Source organism: Papio anubis, chromosome 2, assembly GCF_008728515.1.
Source record: "Papio anubis isolate 15944 chromosome 2, Panubis1.0, whole genome shotgun sequence".
Taxonomy (NCBI): Eukaryota; Metazoa; Chordata; class Mammalia; order Primates; family Cercopithecidae; genus Papio; species Papio anubis.
Genome location: NC_044977.1, coordinates 88,947,422 through 88,961,530, shown reverse-complemented (window position 1 = coordinate 88,961,530; position 14,109 = coordinate 88,947,422). Strand labels below are relative to the sequence as shown.

The 14,109-nt window shown below is 45.7% G+C and overlaps 1 protein-coding gene across 7 annotated transcripts in view; it reads left to right on the top strand.

Moving 5' to 3' along the window:
• RAD54L2 (RAD54 like 2) overlaps positions 1-14,109 on the top strand; it is a 134,778-nt gene that overhangs the window by 107,013 nt on the left and 13,656 nt on the right. For 6 of the 7 annotated variants that reach the window (XM_021934363.2, XM_017955425.3, XM_017955421.3 and 3 more), the window contains 10 exons: positions 162-358; positions 1,451-1,811; positions 2,448-2,625; positions 3,723-3,974; positions 4,185-4,303; positions 6,055-6,173; positions 8,162-8,261; positions 9,325-9,530; positions 9,913-10,085; positions 10,609-10,805. In XM_021934363.2, the coding sequence (XP_021790055.1) occupies positions 162-358; positions 1,451-1,811; positions 2,448-2,625; positions 3,723-3,974; positions 4,185-4,303; positions 6,055-6,173; positions 8,162-8,261; positions 9,325-9,530; positions 9,913-10,085; positions 10,609-10,805 (1,902 nt within the window). The remainder of the gene's footprint in view (positions 1-161; positions 359-1,450; positions 1,812-2,447; positions 2,626-3,722; positions 3,975-4,184; positions 4,304-6,054; positions 6,174-8,161; positions 8,262-9,324; positions 9,531-9,912; positions 10,086-10,608; positions 10,806-14,109) is intronic. The other variant, XM_009200663.4, reaches the window with a different exon arrangement.

Below are 14,109 nucleotides of genomic sequence, written 5' to 3'. Positions count from 1 at the left end.
AGCCCTGTGCTTGCTGCCACATGAAATCTTTGGTAATAAGAAGTTCTGAATGTACATCAACACAGCTTTGATTGTGAGCAATTCTTCCTTGGGAGCAGTGGAAACAATAATTCTTGAGATATAATTCACATCTCACACAATTTTCTCTGTTTACCTTGCAGGACGATGGCATCTCGTGCTAAAGTAATGGCTGATTGGGTGTCAGAGGGTGGGGTGCTACTGATGGGGTACGAGATGTACAGACTCCTCACTCTGAAGAAATCATTTGCCACAGGTAGACCGAAGAAAACCAAGAAACGTTCTCACCCAGTCATCATTGATCTAGATGAGGAAGATCGGCAGCAGGAGTTTCGGAGAGGTGGGCAGCCTATCCCAGGAATACTCTTGTTGGTGTTTCACGAAAAAAGAAATCATGTCTACTAATAGCACCTAGTCAGATGTAAAGGGCATTATTGATGTGAATTGTTATCATGGATCAAAAATCCTGGTTCCCAAGATGAGTAGGATGACTTCCAATGGCTCTTAGAAGGTACTGCTTTCTCTGCCAGCTGTGCAGTTATGGTTAGGCCAGGCCACACACTGGCTTGGGGGAGATTATTCCTCTGTTCGTCTGTCCCTGTTTCTCTCACAGAACAGTTGGAATAGTAACCATTTCCTTTACCACTTTCTAGAGATGTTCTGAGAAAGCATGAAGAAAATATAAAGTGTTTAAATCACTAATATAAAGACAAAGTAGTAATACTATTGTTTGTGAATTTATAAAAAAGAATGTATCCCAGTTGCTTTTAGTGAAAACCATTCCTGTCATAGTTCTAATTCTACTCCATCTTCTAAGGGGCCTCTGCTCATTTGCGAAAGAAAGTTTTTAAGGGCTCAGAGGCCATTTCACTTTATAAGTCTCTTCATCTATGAGATTATGTTTGTTTTAGGTTTGCTTCTATGGTAGAGCTGGGATGAATTTGCCATTTAGCAATGACTGGAGAATAACTGCGGGAAGACCCTGTCCTTTAGCTAGCTCTTACCAGCCAGCCTTCAGATGGAGTCAAGACTCTGGCAATGGTGAGAGCCCACTAAAGTGTCTGGATTATTCCCATTGGTTTCATCCAGATGCATTTTTAATCCCAGGCTGGCACTCTGTAAGGTCCCTCTCTGTGCTGCCCAGTTGGTCCAAGCCCTAGGAATGCAAGTCAGTTATACTTTTCACATAAAGAAAAACAAAGTAAGGAAAGGAACAGGGGAAAGGGATATTTATTGCAAGAGTGAACTGCCAGATTAGCGTCATACCAAGTCATACCAGTCATATCCAGGAGCTTGAATGGCTGGCACCCTCTCACCAAAGGGGGGCTGACTCTTGCTTCCTGCTTCCTTCATTTCTTCTGTCTCCTCCAGGGTGCACCCCTACTTCTCATATTATTGACTAAGAGCAGGCCCTGTCACCCTCTGACTCCAGATCCTCTTCCCTCCCTAGAGTTTGAGAAGGCTTTATGCCGCCCTGGCCCTGATGTAGTAATCTGTGATGAGGGACACCGCATCAAAAACTGCCAGGCCAGCACCTCACAGGCTCTGAAGAATATCCGCTCTCGCCGCCGGGTGGTGCTGACTGGGTACCCTCTGCAAAACAACCTCATTGAGTACTGGTGCATGGTGGACTTTGTGCGCCCAGACTTCCTTGGCACCCGGCAGGAGTTCAGCAACATGTTTGAACGCCCTATCCTGAACGGGCAATGTATTGACAGCACACCTCAGGACGTCCGCCTCATGCGGTACCGGAGCCATGTCTTGCACAGTCTTCTGGAGGGCTTTGTGCAGAGGTGAGCCATCCTCAGGGTCCTGCTTCCTGAATTTTCAGAGGGCCCTGTTGCCAAGGGCATGCCAAGCCTGTTATATAGGATAGGATGTTGGAGTAGGAGGGCCCCTTCCCTGAGGCAGTAGTAAAACTTTGCTTCCTGTGACAAGCTAGCAGATGGTGGATATCCACTGTTTCAATTCTCTGAAAGTTTGGCCTAGAAGTGCTTCTCTCAAAAGTTATCTTTAAAGGTACTGGAGACACCTCTCTTGCTGAGAGAAGCAAGAAAAAGTTACCATTCTGCTGACTTACCTTAGGCTAGTCTAAAGCAGATCCCTCATTTTTCCTTGTTGAGATGGCATATGGAGCGAAAGCTCAGAGAGGCAGCCTAAATTAAAGTAAGAACCTCAGGTTCCCCTGTCTCTGTCATGCAGTCAGACATGACCTGGGACAGGTCACTCTGCCTCTTAGTGTTAGTTTTCATCCTTAAGGTGAGTTTCTTCTTGCTTGTTGAACCGCTCTGCATTATTGCAAGGCTGCAGTGCATGTTGACATCCTCAAGAGGGAGGTGTGGTAGGAGTGCAAAAGGCTCTGTTTTTATCTTGCTCTGACCCCTCCTGGCCACACTACCTTGCCATTTCTGATCTGTTTGCCTCCGTAGGAGAGGCCACACTGTGCTGAAGATTCATCTCCCTGCCAAGGAAGAAAATGTGATCCTTGTGCGGCTCTCCAAGATCCAGCGAGATTTGTACACGCAGTTCATGGATCGCTTCCGGGACTGTGGTAGCAGCGGTTGGCTGGGGCTGAACCCCCTTAAGGCATTCTGCGTGTGTTGCAAGGTGCATTGGGGCCTCAGGAAAGATTGAGATGGGTACTAAGGATACACATGGTCCCAAGGGAGTTACTTCTACTGAGAGTCTTCAATAAAGGAAGAATAAAGTGAGAAGGGGCCACCTCAGTTCACTGCACTGGAGGTTTGGGGGCTCTAAGGAGAGAGGTGCTGGTTGTGTACCACATAACTCCTGGGGGTGCCATTCACACAGTGTAATATAACTGATGCTTCCTGCAGTGTGCAACTCAGCTGCACAACTTGTTATACCAAGGGGGATAATGGAAAAATACTGTGGGGCAGTGTTTTTGACTGCTAGCATAATCAGAATTCAAGAGATATATAGCTTAGACAAGTTATTAGGGATACCTTCCATTGGATTCCATACTAATCATATTGAGATTGCTTTCATTCTTTTGTTGAGGGACCTGTTTCATTGACTTTGTACCTCTACCTCTGGCTACTCTTTAGCAGACCTGTTAGGTATTATTCTTAATTGGCCACTGCTGTGATAAGTCAGCAGAAGGTATGTGTCTGGGCTTAGGAGGGGTTTCCAAATATTTCTTTTATAGCCACAGTGCTGGGTCAAGGCCAGGAAACTAAGGCAAACATGTTCTGTGATGATGCTTTGGTGTCACTGTATCCTTCCTTCTTCCTTTCCTCTCTTCTCCTGGGAGTTCTCAACTCTTGCTAGGAATACTCCCTGAAATGATATGTGATTGATCTACTATAAGTCAGATACATTTTTGTCTATAGTTTTATACAGTAGCAGACTGTAGCCACACTGTGAAACTGGAACATTCTTACTCTTATTTGAATAAGAATGTCAAAAAGGCTTGTGACAGCTTTTTTGATTATGTAGCAAACATACTTACTGGTATGGCTCCTGGTATGAATGCTCCCATTCATGTGTCATGGTGACCAGAACTGGCAATGAAAACAAATATGCAGGCTCTTTGGCTGTGAAGGGTTCTGACTTTAATTTTTGGTGTGACAGTGTTTACTGTGGGACGTGTGTGTTTGAGCAAGTATGTGTTTCCAGACTTCCTGGGACACCCTTGCATTGTTCTTTGTCCTGTGTCCCCTCTCCCTTTCCTTGAACCTCAGATCTGGAATCACCCTGATGTGCTGTATGAAGCCCTTCAGAAGGAGAGCTTGGCCAATGAGCAGGACCTAGATGTGGAAGAACTTGGCTCTGCGGGGACCAGTACCCGCTGTCCACCACAGGGAACAAAAGGCAAGGGGGAGGATAGCCCCTTGGCTTCCTCAGTGGGAGAGGCAACCAATAGCAAGTTCCTACAGGGCGTTGGCTTCAACCCTTTCCAGGAGCGAGGCAACAACATCGTCACATATGAATGGGTAAGTCAAACAGATCCTTCAGGAACCATAAACTATTGCTGAGAAGGGGTGGTGCAAGTCCTGCCTGGGGAAAGGGTAGGGATGCACGGCTAGGGTCTCTTTATGGAATTACAAAGGTGGCCAATGAGCTGCTGCCTTGGAAGGAAAGAATTTTATTTCTAGTGATCTGACCTTGCACCTGCTCCAAGCTGCCTTGTTTCTCTCTTGCAGGCCAAGGACCTTCTGACTAATTACCAGACTGGAGTCTTAGAAAACTCTCCCAAGATGGTACTGCTTTTCCACCTGATTGAGGAAAGTGTGAAGCTTGGGGACAAGATCCTTGTGTTTAGGTAGGATGAGAAACTTCCAGTTGAGGCTGTGTGTCTGTGGTAAAGAATGACAAAACCACCACAGAACAAGACCAAGGCCACCGCCCCCCCACAAGTGCTTATTGTGAGGACCTTCTTGCATGTTGTCTGTCTCTTGGAGTTTCTTTCATTGCCCAATTTGATTTCTCCACAGAGAACAATTTAGAACCCTAGGTTAGCATTGGAGTCTAATCTTTCAAATTCTGGCCTGTTTTTGTTTACTTTGAGAGCTAAGGATAGTTTTTACATTTTTAAAGGGTTATAAAAAACGTACAAAGAATATGCGGCAGAGACTCTATGTGGCCAAGAAAGCCTAAAATATTTGCTATGTGTCCTTTTACGGAAAATGTTTGCTGACCCTTGGTTTAATCTTCTGTCCCTCCCCAACCTTTTATTTTCGGTTTTAAGCTTTGTCTGTAAAGCCAAATAAGTGACGTAGTTTGCTCCAAGTTATATTCTCAGTCTGGCTAGAGCTTTGAGTCTCATTAAGACTTGACTCCCCAGGAAAATGAAGTTGATTGCTTCTCCTCCTTTATAATCTGACCAGATTATGCTCCAAGAAGAACCAAGTGGCAGGAGCCTGGCTCAGGAGCCTCAGAGTGAGGGCTTCCACATGTGACACACTTTGAGAGGACAGCAGTGATTCTAGCTTGGGGAGAGCCTAGTGTTGATTTTATGGATCACTTCTAAGGACACTGGCTCTCATGATATCTTGGAAGCAGTTGAGTGATTTTGTCTCTCTAGTAAAACCCATAATCATATCTGATGTATATTCATGCAGTGGTAGTGTTTAATGCTAAATGCTATTTGTTACTCTGCATTGAGCTAAACCCCAGAAACTTTCAACTGTGGAAGTGAAGAATGAAGAGAGTATTTTTTCAGTGTGGTGGTAGTCATAAGTATGTGGATGACTCTGCTCCCATTATGTGCTAGGAAGGATACCCTTGGTTGTTCTTGGTAGAGTTACCTCTTTCTTTTTCTTTCTTTTTTTTTTTTTTTTTGAGATGGAGTTTCACTCTTCTTGCCCAGGCTGGAGTGCAGTAGCGCGATCTTGGCTCACTGCATCTTCCACCTCCCAGGTTCAAACGATTCTCCTGCTTCAGCCTCCTAAGTAACTGGGACTACAGGCACGTGCCACCATGCCAGGCTAATTATTTTTGGATTTTTAGTAGAGATGGGGTTTCATCATGTTGGCCAGATTGGCCTTGAACTCTTGACCTCAGGTAATCTGCCCACCTTGGCCTCCCAAGTGCTGGGATTACAAGGCGTGAGCCCCTGTGCTGAACCTAGAGTTACCTCTTTTTTTTTTTTTCCTTTTTTCTGAGACAGAGTTTCACTCTTGTTGCCCAGGCTGGAGTGCAACGGTGTGATCCTGCACTGCAACCTCCGCCTCCCAGGTTCAAGTGATTCTCCTGCCTCAGCCTCCCAAATAGCTAGGATTACAGGCGTGTGCCACCACACCCAGCTAATTTTTGTATTTTTAGTAGAGATGGGGTTTTGCCATGTTGGCCAGGCTGGTCTTGAACTCCTGACCTCAAGTGATCCACCTGCCTTGGCCTCCCAAAGTGCTGGGATTATAAGCTTGAGCCACTGTGCCCAGCCTAGAGTTACCTCTTACTAGTGCTAGGTTCTGGAGCTCCCATTGTCAGAAAGTTGTACAAGAGTATGAACCTATTGGGAACAATGTTCCCTCAATTCTGGGAGCCATCTGAACAAAATGTTTTCCATTTCAGCCAGAGCCTTTCCACCTTGGCTCTCATAGAGGAATTCCTTGGAAAACGAGAAGTACCCTGTCCACCTGGTGCCGAGGGGCAAGGAGCACAGAAGTGGGTTCGAAACATTAGCTACTTCCGTGAGTTCATTGTTGCGTTGTTCTTGAAGCCTTGGCAAGGTCTGCTTAAGGGTTTCCTTTCCTTCTCTCTCTTTTCTTTTTCTCCACTCCATCAAATGCATAGGAATATTTGTGATTAGCCAAGGAGCAGGGGAATACTAAGAGCCAGTCATTGCGTACAGGGTACTGTACTAGGGGCTGGGGGATTGAGAGAGATGGGAGAGTATAGAGAAATAGAAGGCATAGGCCTTCTCTTCATCTGAGATATGACAATTCAAGAACAACTGAGTGCCCTAACTGGGGTTCTAAGGAGGATAGAATCACTCTGGTGAGGATGATTGGCCAAGGCGTCTCAAAAATGGGGAGGATTTGAATATACAGGGCTATTGTTGCCTGAGGATCATTCCAGGCTGAAAGATCAGAGTGAACACAAGCCTAGATCATGCATTCTCTGTGGGGGAGGTAATACTTTAAAGGGCTGAACTTTTTGTTTTTGAGCAGAGGGTGGAAATCTTAACTTTTAAAATGTGTAAGTCACAGATATACATACAGTACATAAACAGATATACAGTATATCTGTGGTATTAAATTTCATGGAGGACATAGTGTCATTGGGGGAAAAAAAATCATTCCTTAGTGGGGTGGTAATGAAAAAAAAGTTGAGAAATACAGACCTCAGCACTGCTGACATTTGGGCCAGATAATTCTTTGTTTTAAGGGGCTGTCCTGTATATTATAGGACATTTAGTAGCATCCCTGGTTTCTACTCACTAGATGGCAGTAGTGACAACCAAAATATCTCCAGACATTGCCAAATGTCCCGTGGGGAGTGGGAGTGTGGAGAAATCGCCCTCATTCCACTGCCCTAATGGAAGGATTTAGAGAGCTGGAGGTTCAGGGAGTAGCAGGAAGACCCCCAGCACAAGGTGTGGCTCAGAGCTTGCCCTATAACTCAGTGGTGAGCTGTGCTTGGAAACTGTTGGAACTCAGGTTGGAAAGGTAGGTTTGGGTCCTGACATAGAACCCCAGTACCAAGCAATTAAACTGTTGCTTCCTACAACAGTAGTAATTCAGTTTTCCAGGTGGTATTTCATGCTCTTAGTTTTGCTGTTTACTCAAGATGATAAGTGTTACCCTTACTATTTATGTTTCTTAACTGAAGTTTTTTTGTTTTTTGTTTTTTGTGTTTTTTTTTGGGAGACAAAGTCTCACTCTGTTGCCAGGCTGGAGTGCAGTGGCGCGATCTCAGCTCATTGCAGCCTCCGTCTCCCAGATTCAAGCGACTCTCCTGCCTCAGCCTCCCAAGTACTGGGACTACAGGCACAGGCCACCACGCCCAGCTAATTTTTGTATTTTTAGTAGAGACGGGGTTTCACCATGTTGGCCAGGATGGTCTCGTGATCTGCACACCTTGGCCTCCCAAAGTGCTGGGATTACAGGCGTGAGCCACTGCATCCAGCCCTAAAGGCTATTTTTTATCCCTCTTTTGAGCTTCCCACCTTTCATTCATGTGTTTCATCCTACTGTTCCAGATGTATTTCCTTTATGTCTCCTTACAGCAAGTTCTTAGCCTCAGGAGCTTGTTAAAAATGCAGATTCCTAGTGGAGGAACATAATCCATATCAAAACACAAACTCTTAGTCCTTCTGCACTCACCAGGACTCACAAGACTGAGGCAGAGAGGTCACTTTGAGCCAGTATTTTCCAAATTCCCTAGGTGATTACTATACACTCTGAAGTCTAGGATTCTTGGCTTTAGAATTGACCTAAGAACTAAAGGGGAGAAATGTAGTTTATAATCCATGGTGCACCTGAGAATCACCTGGGGATATTTTCAAATTGTAGATGCCTGGGTCTTACTTACTATAGGCCCATGATATGTCCAAGGGGTGAGATCTGAGCACTGTTGTGTTTCTGTTTGTTTTGCTCTTTAAAAGACATTGCCCAGTGATTTTGCTGTGTATCCTTGCTCTAATATATCCACTTCTTATGGTTTTCCTTCCTCCTAGGGCTAGATGGTAGCACCCCTGCCTTTGAGAGGGAGCGGCTCATTAATCAGTTCAATGATCCCAGCAACCTCACCACCTGGCTGTTCCTTCTTTCTACAAGGTGAGTGGATCCCAAGAGGTGAGGTCAAAGGAATCTGTACAGGCTGTTGGCCACCTGGGCTGGTACCCCAAAACTCCAAGTTCCCTCAGAAGAGATCAGCTTAGACTTGTAATTGTTTTTGGGGTCAGAGAGGGGACTTCAAAAGGAAATTAGGTTAGCAGGGCAGTCATGATGGTATCATAAAATTTTTTGAGACCTTCATTAACAATGGTTGTGGCTCATGCCTGTAACCCCAGCACTTTGGGAGGCCAAGGTGGGAGGATTGCTTGAACCCAGGGGTTCAAGACCAGCCTGGGCAACGTACTAAGACCTTGTCTCTACAAAAAATCAAACAATTAGCTGAGTGTGGTGGCATGCGCCTGTGGTCCCAGCTGCTTGGGAGGCAGAGGCAGGAGGATGGCTTGAATCTGAGAGGTTGAAGCTGCAGTGAGCTCTGATTGAGTCACTGCACTCCAGCCTGAGTGACAGAGTGAGACCCCGTCTCATTTTTGAAAAAAACAAACAACAGCAACAAAAAATACCCAAGGGTTTTAATTGGCTTTTCTCTCAGGAGTGTTATGAGGCTTAGATGATGTGGTGAATGTGAAAGTGCTTTAAAAAGGAGAAAGTGCAAGGTAACTGTAAAAGGCTGATGGCATTGTCTCATGCCAAGCAGCTTGAAGGCTGTGCTGCCTTCTGCCATCATAATGCCCTTGGCAGGCTGTGAGCCAGTCACTCTTCTAAGCTGTTGGACTAAAAATAGTGGAAACATCTGTGTGCAGAAGTTTCCCCTCACCAAGGAACATCACTCCAAGGCCAGGATGTGGGGGCCTTACTTGGTACAGAGAAGAGGAGAGTAAGTTTTCTTTCTGAGCTGGTAGACACTTTCATGTTGGATTTCAGGGCACAATTTTCAGTGCTTGAGGAATGTACTGTTTATCAGCAGGACAGCAAAATCCTTGAGTATGTTGTGCTTAGGGCTTAGGACAGAGTAATATTGGGGTAGAAGTCACAGAAGGCAAAACTGATTTGAAAACCTTTTTTAAGACTAAAGATTCTGTGATTGTTGGCTTGTCTTTTAAAGGGCCGGATGCTTGGGTGTGAATCTGATTGGTGCCAACCGAGTGGTGGTGTTTGATGCTTCCTGGAACCCTTGCCATGACGCCCAGGCAGTATGTCGGGTATACCGTTATGGCCAGAAAAAGCCCTGTTACATCTATCGCCTTGTGGCTGATTACACTCTAGAAAAGAAGATCTATGACCGTCAGATTTCCAAGCAGGGCATGTCAGGTGGGCCATCTTCCAGACTTCAGAGAGGCATATCTATACAGCCTTTTAGTATCAAGGGTGGGAGAGGAGGAGCAGGATATGGGAACACAGGCAGGCTTCGAGAAAGCCTTCATTTCCTCCTATCTCATTCTGATTCACATTGCTTAAAAGGTAATTGACCTCAACTTGTTGAAGGTGAGTTTAATGATAACAAACCAAGCTCGTTATACAAGTTCTCCCCTTATATGATGTTTCCAGTGTCACCAGGACCTCAGACCTAGTCTTTGACTTTCAGATATGGGATGACTTTTCATTATTAGTGACAGTTATGCTACTTCTGTCTGTTGACCTTTACAGTTTTTAATGCGGTGTGCTGACTTTCTCCATGTTTTTATCCTTCTAGATCGGGTGGTGGATGATCTAAATCCAATGCTGAACTTTACCCGGAAAGAGGTAGAAAACCTACTGCACTTTGTTGAGAAGGAGCCAGCTCCCCAAGTTTCCTTGAACATAAAGGGGATCAAGGAGTCAGTCCTGCAACTGGCTTGTCTGAAGTACCCTCACCTCATCACCAAGGTAAGAACTTGGTATGCATGCAGTCCCCGGAGTGGGAATCTCTCTGTCAAGGGAGGCTTGTCTTGTAAGCTTGTTTTCTTCATCCAAGGTGATGTTTCATGCAGGTGACTTGGACTCAAGGGCTTCTTTTTCTTGCCCCACTCAGTCCCCCTCCCTTTCCCCAACCACTTACCCCCTTCCCTAATCTGGTCCTGGGAGTGCTAAGGTTAGCCATGTATAATAATTTGGCTAGTGTGAGTCTTCTTAGCAGAAAGAGAGGGGAAATTTCTAAAAATGTAGTTTGTTAATTATCTGAACTCCCCCATTCTTTTGATAGGGAAGGCAGGCTTTGATGTCTAAAGCTGGTCCTAGGTTAGAGCTATAAATTACACTCTTGACAGAAAGACAGTAAACCAGCCTGTGTATCTATGAGCAATCTCTTCACTAGTGCTGGAGACAGCCAGCTCTTTTCTTGATCTTAAAGTAAGGCTCATTATCCATCAGCCATATTGGTAACTAAATCAACATCCTCCTGTGTCCCCAGGAGCCTTTCGAGCATGAGTCATTGCTCCTGAACCGAAAGGATCACAAGCTAACCAAGGCTGAGAAAAAAGCAGCAAAGAAAAGCTATGAGGAAGACAAACGCACGTCAGTCCCCTATACCCGCCCATCGTATGCGCAGTATTACCCTGCCAGTGATCAGAGCCTGACCAGCATCCCTGCCTTCAGCCAGAGAAACTGGTGAGTTGATGCTTCCTGGAACCCTTGCCATGATGCCCAGGTGGTATGTTGGGTATACCGTTATGGCCAGAAAGGGGAGGGTCTCCTGCTGGGCCAGGCACAAACACCTTTCAACTTGTTCATATTTTAAACAAAAGCAGAGCCTACAACTTGTTCCTTGACTGCTGTGAATTGACAGGCTCTGCTCTAGGGTAGGTGTGAAAGTAGTTCAGCAGCCCTGGTGTTTTGAATGGTTCTGGTTTTGACTGCCCTAGCTGGAAAAGTGAGCTGCTGGCCCATGACCCAGGAGAGTCCTTCTGGACACCTGGATAGGAGTCGGGGATAAAACTTCCCAAAAAGAGGCCCAGCCATTCCACACAGGTGCATCTTACCCCTAGCACCTTAGTTCTAGGCCTCACTTAGCAGTGATGTTCAAGGATAAAGGATCTGTTCTCTCAGATTACAGTCAGGGAATCCTGCTGCTCCTAAGGGGATTCATTCTATGTCTGTGCCATGATCTGGAACCAAAAAATCTCTTTTTTGAGTACAACATCTAGACTTGTTCAGAATATTAACAGAATAGAAGCCAACTGCTAAGCAGAGAGAGAGGCTCCTTGTAAGATATTACAGAACAGTTATCTAGGTTTAATTTTTTTTTTAAATTTCAAAACAGTGCCTCACAGCTCTCACCCTCCACTTACTTATCAGATCTGCTACCTGATTCAGTAGCTTGCATTTTTAATTATTTGATTATCTTGAATTAAAAATAATTATTTGATGTGAACAGATTTAAATTTTCTTTCTTTTTTGCGACAGGGTGTTACTCTGTTGCTAGGCTGGAGTGCAGGGGTGCGATCACAGCTCCCTGCAGCCTCGACCTGCTGGGCTCAAGTGATCCTCACACCTCAGCCTCCCAAGTAGCTGGGACTACAGGTGTGCATCACTATGCCTGGCTAATTAAAAAAATTTTTTTGGCTGGGCGCAGTGGCCCACGCCTATAATCTCAGCACTTTGGGAGGCCGAGGCGGGCAGATCATCTGAGGTCGGGAGTTCAAGATCAGCTTGACCAACACGGAGAAACCCCCATCTCTACTAAAAATACAAAAATTAGCTGGGTGTGGTACCGTGTGCCTGTAATCCCAGCTACTTGGGAGGCTGAGGCAAGAGAATTGCTTGAACCTGGGAGGTAGAGGTTGTGGTGAGCCAAGATCGTGCCATTGCACTTTGGCCTGGGCAACAAGAGCGAAACTCTGTCTCAAAAAAAAAAAAATTTTTTTTTTCTTTTAGTGGAGATGAGGTCTCACTGTGTTGCTCAGACTGGTCTAGAACTCCTGGGCTCAAGTGATCCTTCCATATCAGCCTCCCAAAATGTCATAATTACAGGCATGAGCCACCATGCCCAGCCTAAAATTTTTTTTCCTTATTAAGATTCTCATGTTAAAAACAAACAAGCTGCAGCTCCCAGCATGATCGATGCAGAAGTCAGGTGATTTCTGCATTTCCAACTGAGGTACCTGGTTCGTCTCATTGGAACTGGTTAGACAGTGGGTGCAGCCCACAGAGGGTGAGCCAAAGCAGGGCAGGGCATCGCGTCACCTGGGAAGCACAAGGGGTCTGGGGATTTCCCTTTCCTAGCCAAGGGAAGCCGTGATGGACTGTACCTGGAAAATTGGTACACTGCCACCCAAATACTGCACTTTTCCAATGGTCTTAGCAAACGGCACACCAGGAGATTATACCCCGTGCATGGCTCAGTGGGTCCCACGCCCATGGAGCCTTGCTCACTGCTAGTGCAGCACTCCAAGATCGAACTGCAAGGTGGCAGCCTGGCTTGGGGAGGGATGTCCACCATTGCTGAGGCTTGAATGGGTAAACAAGCAGTCCAGAAGCTGCAGCTGGGTGGAGCCCACCACAGCTCAACCAGGCTTGCCTGCCTCTGTAGATTTCACCTCTGGGGGCAGGGCATAGCTGAATAAAAGGCAGCAGAAACTTCTGCAGACTTAAATGTCCCTGTCAGACAGCTCTGAAGAGAGCAGTGGTTCTCCCAGCACAATGTTTGAGCTCTGAGAATGGACAGTCTGCCTCCTCAAGAGGGTCCCTGACCCCCGTGTAGCCTAACTGGGAAACACTTCCCAGTAGGGGCTGACTGACACTCATACAGCCAGGTGCCCCTTTGAGACGAAGCCTCCAGAGGAAGGTTCAGGCAGCAATATTTGCTGTTCTGCAGCCTCTGCTGGTGATACCGAGGCACACAGGGTCCGGAGTGGACCTCCAGCAAACTCTAACAGACCTGCAGCTGAGGGACCTGACTGTTAGAAGGAAAACTAACAAACAGAAAGGAATAGCATCAACATGAACAAAAAGGTCATCTACACCAAAACCCCATCTGTACGTCACCAGCATCAAAGACCAAATGTAGATAAAACCACAAAGATGGGAAGAAACCAGAGCAGAAAAGCTGAAAATTCTAAAAACCAGAGCACCTCTTCTCCTCCAAAGGATCACAGCTCCTTGCCAGCAACAGAACAAAGCTGGACAGAGAATGACTTTGACAAGTTGACAGAAGCAGGCTTCTGAAGGTCGGTAATAACAAACTTCTCTGAGCTAAAGGAGGATGTTCAAATGCATTGCAAGGAAGCCGAAAACCTCGAAAAAAGATGAGACAAATGGCTAACTAGAATAAACAGTGTAGAGAAGACCTTAAATGACCTGATGGAGCTGAAAACCGTGGCATGAGAACTATGTGACGCATGCACAAGCTTCAGTAGCCGATTTGATCAACTGGAAGAAAGGGCATCAGTGATTGAAGATCACTGTGAGAAACGAAGTGAGAAAAGTTTAGAGAAAAAAGAGTAAAAAGAAACGAACAAAGCCTCCAAGAAATATGGGACTATGTGAAAAGACCAAATCTACGCTTGATTGGTGTACCTGAAAGTGACAGGGAGAATAGAACCAAGCTGGAAAACACTCTTTAGGATATTATCCAGTAGAACTTCCCCAACCTAGCAAAGCAGGCCAACATTCAAATTCAGGAAATACAGAGAACACCACAAAGATACTCTTCGAGAAGAGCAACCCCAAGACACATAATTGTCAGATTCACCAAGGTTGAAAGGAAGGAAAAAATGTTAAGGGCAGCCAGAGAGAAAGGTCGGGTTACCCATAAAGGGAAGCCCGTCAGCCTAACGGTGGATCTCTCGGCAGAAACTCCAGTAATTGGAGACCAGCCTTGGCAACATAGTGGGACCCAATCTCAAAAGAGAAAGTCACTCTCTTTCAAAACTTTCAGACTTTACTTCTGTCATTTCCCAAGATAGTATTGCTC